The sequence below is a fragment of the Aplysia californica genome, unplaced genomic scaffold (assembly GCF_000002075.1).
Source record: "Aplysia californica isolate F4 #8 unplaced genomic scaffold, AplCal3.0 scaffold00126, whole genome shotgun sequence".
NCBI classification, from domain to species: domain Eukaryota; kingdom Metazoa; phylum Mollusca; class Gastropoda; order Aplysiida; family Aplysiidae; genus Aplysia; species Aplysia californica.
In genome coordinates this window covers 137,935-143,985 of record NW_004797396.1, presented here as the reverse complement: position 1 = coordinate 143,985, position 6,051 = coordinate 137,935, and the positions used below count along the sequence as shown (strand labels likewise).

Below are 6,051 nucleotides of genomic sequence, written 5' to 3'. Positions count from 1 at the left end.
TGTTTTGCGTGGGTGTATAAGTATAATGTATTTTAATCAACGTGTCAAGTGAAAATAATAAGCCTCGATTTCCTGCTCTGATAATATGGAGCGGCTTAAGTCTCCGATTATCGCTGAGAGCACCTCTGTCGGATGTCTGGTTGTTGGGTTACACTGACGTATTAGATTTTCTTTCTAAAGAGATTTGTTTGTCCTTTTTTTTGGGGGGGGGGGTTGGTTTTGGTTTTGGTTTTTAGTTGTGCTTTATTAAAGTTTGAGCTAAAAGAAGCACACCGTTACGATAACGGAGATCAAGTGCACAGGAAAATCGAGATAGACAGGAGGAAGTAGGACTAGGTTATCATTGGAGGAGAGCAGTTGTGAAGAACTGGTTGAAACGTGTCCGTATTTTTTTTTAAATAAGGGAACGAGAGAATAAAAGGAGAAAATGTGTTGCAGTTGATTGTTTCGTTTTTCTCCTTTGTCTTGTTTTTTGTTGTTGTTGTTTTGTTTTGTTTTGTTGTTGTTGTTTTTTTTTGGGGGGGGTTAATGTATGTGCGGATGCCGTTGTTATTTTAAAAGGCTATTTGAGAACTGAAGAAAACAAACATTCTAACAAACAAATATTAACAATAAAAAAGTAGAGCGGGGAAAAAAATAAGAAAAAAAATGGGACTTTTGCTGAGTTGGTGCTTCTTGCTATCGCAAATGACGCAATTTATCAATACCTGCGTGACAATGTTATCTGTAAAAATTCTTTTTGGTCTCAAAGTCTGGGTTATATCTGTCTTATCTCGTAGTTTGTTTGTACGACACGTAGGTCTGTACACTTCATGAACATGGTTATTGCCAGTCAACGAGATCAGGTATGGGTTTATTTTCAATTAACGGCCATGGTTATAACGGACCCGACAAGTAGGCCTACAGGTTGACCCACGCACGCTTCTCGGTAAACTTTATGAGGACAACTGGTGGGAAAAAATTCGGAAAACTGATCCGGATGACCGGATAATTCTCAATGAAACATTATCCGAATTTAAACTCTTAAATTCTCTTTCTTAACCCGTTTGCCGAAGTGGGTGCACCCATTTGTTGAAGTGGTTCTAACCCGTTTGTCGAAGTGGTTCTAACCCATTTGCCGAAGCGGTTCATAACATGTTTAATTGCAGAAGAGGTGCTCTGACATATTATCCGAATTTTGCTAAAGCGATTCATTGCCCAGCCCTAAAATGACGATACGGAAAGACTGGGGCTACACGTATTAGCTTTAGTAAGAGCTTTTCAGCACTTGCAACACAATATAGTCATATAAATGCCGAAGATTAGGGGTGTTTCAAGAAAGTTGCAAACTCAAGAAAGAAGGTGGAGAGATCAGGACAATAGATGTTTGATAGGAAAGAAGGAGCAAACCACAGAGCACCCACTAACCACCCGCCCCTGTAACTGTAATATGAAGTACAATAATGATAGGAAGAGCCATCTTTAGAAATCACCTTCACATAGCCTCTTTACAAGGTATTGCATGTACAATTTGGATACACCTATGAATGTTGAAGAATTCCGGAGACAGAACTTCGGAATTTAGTGGCTAGCTAACTCTGATAGGCCCGAACCAGTTTAGATTTTATTTTTATCACAAAGGAGATAAAGCCGAAAGACAGTTGAGTTGCAACGCGTGTCTTGTAAGCCACGTTTGGCCAAGGACGGAACAGAACGCTTCTAGATCTATAGATCCAGTGAAAAGAATCATCAGAGGGAGCAGATCACAACATGTACTGAAGTATTCACTTACGGCCTGCTCTGAAATGACACTGACATTCTGGGGGAAAAAAGAGAGAAGTAGGCCTACACAGATAAAAGAGGATGCTCCTTTTTGTAATGTAGGCCTACCGATAGATAGGCGTTTTTACACCCCGATCGACTCAATTTACTTCATTTAGGAGGCGGGCCTTGTCCCTGCCTGTCAAGGCCAGTCCGGGCTGAGAGGATACAAGATGCCCCGCAGATGGACCAAAATACTCGTTAAAAATAGGCCTATTAAAAATTTTCCCCTCACAAAATCGAACTCGGGTCTTCTGCGTGCGACGGCGAAGCGTCGCTACACACTACACCACATACACTGGTGAGAAGTGAGAGGACTCAGGAACTAATAAAAACGCGCTCATTTCTTTAAAAATATACTATTTTTTTTAATTAAGCAAGTAAATGGTTGGGAATGGGAGGGGGGGGGGGTATGAAAGTTCCGGTTATTTCCTAGTCCTAGCTGTTTCCGTTCTTGCTGATTGAGAAGTGGTGGATGGAAACAGTATAATATTATTGAATATTCTTATCTGATAAAAATACATTGTAGATCTAGTTGTAGTCTGCTGTTCTTATACGTTGTTGTTTTCACCCCTCCACACACACACAGGGAGCTGGTACCGATGAAACAACCATCGTGGAAGTTCTGTGTACCAAGACCAATGATGAGATCGAAGAGATCAAAGCTGTCTACAAAGAAAGTAAGAATTTTGTTGTTACTCTTTAGAATTTGACGATTAAATCTACATGTAGGCCTATATTATTATACTCCTTGGTCAAGTTAATGTTCTTTGCACTGTATAAAGTTTTCTTTGCGCCGTTCTGCCTGCTGTAAGTCACATGTGCAGAAAGTGAGAAGACACATTTAGGGCCTGTCAAAAAGCAAGTTGAGAGTTGTGAGTTCCTTTTCTAACTCCGTTTGGTTGAGCATTTAGTAAAAGACTACTTGAGCCCTTCATTTGGGACTTACTTACTCGATATACTACCAATATATTGGTCTCCACTCTCTGTGGAAATGTGGGTTGCTGTGATGGCACACTAGAAAGACACTTTTAACTTATTCTAAAAATGGGGAATTCAAGTATATTTTTGCCAAACATTTGCACCCTTAAGAAAGTTACTTGAGAGAGAGAGAGACAGAGAGAGAGAGACAGAGAGACACAGACAGAGAGACACAGAGAGAGAGAGAGAGACAGAGAGAGAGAGACTGAGAAAGAGAGACAGAGAGAGATAGTGTGTGTGTGTGTGTGTGTGTGTGTGTGTGTGTGTGTGTGTGCGTGTGCGTGTGTGTGTATAGGGGGAGGGTTACCATGCAACAGCAAATTTCTCTTTGAGGAGCTCAATAAAAACGTTACCATGTCTCATCTTTCTCAGTCCCATCTTAAATAGCAATCATGTGGACACAAATACAATAAAACACCACCAGACCATTATGAAGGAAATACTCAAAGGCTAGATGTGGGCACATGAGTTAGCTAAGGGTGGATAATGCACAAAGGGGGCTGACAACATCAAAGTATGGACTGGGCTGAATATAATATGACAAAATGCACTAGAGCAGCTTGCAACCATAAACTATGGCAAGTCATTTCATGTCAACCTTTGAGTTAGAGATGACACCTGCTGGTATTCCAGGTACATGTATATACATGTATTTCAAACCATACACCTTCAAAATGATTTCAATTGTGTTTGATTTACAAGTAGGCGGTCTTGTTCAGCAATAACCTTTCCCCGCGGTTTTATGCAAAAAAATTTAGGAAATTATGCAAACTGAGCCCAAAAATGTGAAATTATGCGATTCTGTTAATTTTAACAAAGAATGATAATGGAAAAAAATCATAAATTATGCCAAAAAATGATCAAATTTTGCTAAATTAAGCGGGGTGCATAAAACCACTGGGACAGAATAACAAACAACACACTTTTCACTTCCTCCTGCAGTGTTTGACTCTGAACTGGAGGAAGATCTGTGCAGCGACACTTCCGGCTACTTCCGTCGTTTGATGGTCTCTCTGATGGCGGCCGGAAGACAAGAGAACGGCTTCAACGTGGACGATGATCAGGCTGCAGAGGATGCTCAGAAGTTCTTTGATGTGAGAGAGCGGGCGTGATATTATTGTTTTTATTTGATGATTTTGTTTTGTTTGTTTGCAATTCTTTTTTTTTTTGGTTTCTTTTTTTTACATGGAGGAGGGGGGGGGGGAGAAAGTAAAGAAGGAGAGACATTTGATGTAAATTAAATAATGGCTGATGAAAGAAAATTAAAGGAATAGAGAAAGGCACAAAAGGAGCATGATACATCTGAAGGAGGAAGAAGGAATAGAACAGATGATATAGATTGTGTGTGGAAGGAGGATTTAAGTTGAGCGGAAGGAAGTTATTTGTTTGTTGGGTTTGTTTTGTTTGTTTGTGTGTTTGTTTGGTTGTCATTTTTGGGGGTTTTTTTATTGGGGGCGGCTTAGTAAAAAGAAGGACATCATCATCAACACAAGAATGGTCATCTAGGGCAAGAAAAAAATCAAAAGAGATAGATTTAACTGTGGTGTCTTCCAACCATCTACAAGAAAGTAAGAACAAGTCAAGTAATGGCTGTACTAGTAGTGAAGAAGAAAATAGTTGACAATGGCAGTTATCATGTTTCAGTCTTCACTCTGTGAAACTCTTTTAATATTGTGTAGGTCAGTGTTTGTAACTTGTTGTCTGCGAATTTATGGAAAAACATCGGTCTTCCTCTGCTTCTTTTCCCATCAACAATTTGCTTTTATTTATTTACTTAATAAATGAATACAAATGCCCATGTATTTTCACAGGCTGGTGAAGCACGTTGGGGCACTGAGGAGGCGGAGCTGAACGCAATCTTGTGTCTGAGAAGCCGACCACAGCTTTTGATGACATTCTACAAGTTTGAGGAGATTGCCGGTAAAACCATCGAGGAGTCAATATCTGATGAGTGCAGTGGGGACCTGCAGGAGGGATACCTTGCTATTGGTCAGTTGTTGTTTTTTTTTGGGGGGGGGTTCTTTCTTTCTTTTTTTTTCTTTTTTTTGTTGTTGTAAGAATTGAACGGCATTTGCAAAATTCTTTTCCTACCCCTGCTCCTTTCAAAATATGTTGTTATTGTTGTCGTTGTTTTTGGTGGTGGTGATGTTGGTAATATTGGTATTGATATTGTTGTTGAACAAAAAGAAAACTTTTTCTGAAAAGGGATTTTATCAGGACATACCCCACCAAACCACAATGTCAACCAACCTGAGATCATTAACTTGATTTGATAAATTTTGCAATTACATGAAAGAACACAAGGTTTCTCTCTATAAATTTTGAAGCCTGCGTTGGTAGGCTATCATGCTAGGTTATGCAAGAAAGGAATGGTCTTGGGGTTCAAATGCCAAACTCAGCATTCATGTACATGGGCTTGTCAGTGAGATTTCAAGCTTGTTTGTTTGTTTTTTTTATTCGCATGGATGATTCGTCTATGGACATTTGTTTCTGAGATCCTGCTTTGGTAAAGGTCTTTAATTTGAACTCTCCTTTTGTAATGTACTTGACCTGCTATGTATGTACGTTCATGGTCTCCACTCTCTGGTGGGCTGTGTTTTGGGTAGCCATGATGTCATGCGTCAAAAACACTAAACATTTTCTAATAATTGGAGGGTCAAGATTTATTTTTACTCCTGCGTGGACGAGCTTTCAGTTTTAAAAGATGAAAGGGACTTAAAACCCCTATTATTACTTTTGCTATAATATTCCATACATGACATGTACTTGGTTTGAAAATTATTGAAATTGAGATATGTGGTCTTTTGGGGCAAGAATACAAAAGATTATAAGGTTAAGGAGAGAGACAGAGAGAGAGAGATAGACAGACAGACAGACAGACAGACAGACAGACAGACAGACAGACAGACAGACAGGGAGAAGAGGGTAAGAAGGGGGGGGAGGACAGACAGAAAGAAGGCGAATAAAAAGAAGAAAATAAAGCTGATTCTAAAGACTTCTGAACTAAAATTCTGTTTTTCTCTCTTTATCAGTGGAGAGCACCAAGGACATGCCCGGATTCTTCGCCAGAAGGATCAGAGACTGTGTTGACGGACTTGGGACCAGAGACTCTCATTTGATCAGAATCATTGTCACCAGGAGTGAGGTAAGTTCTCTAGTCCCATTTCTTATGTCTTTACATTGTACCATTCTTCTTTCAGTTGCCTTTCAAACAGAAGCTACACAGTAAACACCACATATCTCACCTTGTTCTCTTCTTCTTCTTTTTCT

At 39.6% G+C, this 6,051-nt stretch overlaps 1 protein-coding gene across 1 annotated transcript in view; it reads left to right on the top strand.

Annotated features, from left to right (window-relative positions):
• LOC101862107 (annexin A13) overlaps window positions 1–6,051 on the top strand; it is a 37,959-nt gene that overhangs the window by 29,464 nt on the left and 2,444 nt on the right. Inside the window, exons 5-8 of the mRNA XM_005096313.3 lie at window positions 2,390–2,480; window positions 3,724–3,875; window positions 4,593–4,770; window positions 5,814–5,926. Coding sequence (XP_005096370.1) covers window positions 2,390–2,480; window positions 3,724–3,875; window positions 4,593–4,770; window positions 5,814–5,926 — 534 coding nt within the window. The remainder of the gene's footprint in view (window positions 1–2,389; window positions 2,481–3,723; window positions 3,876–4,592; window positions 4,771–5,813; window positions 5,927–6,051) is intronic.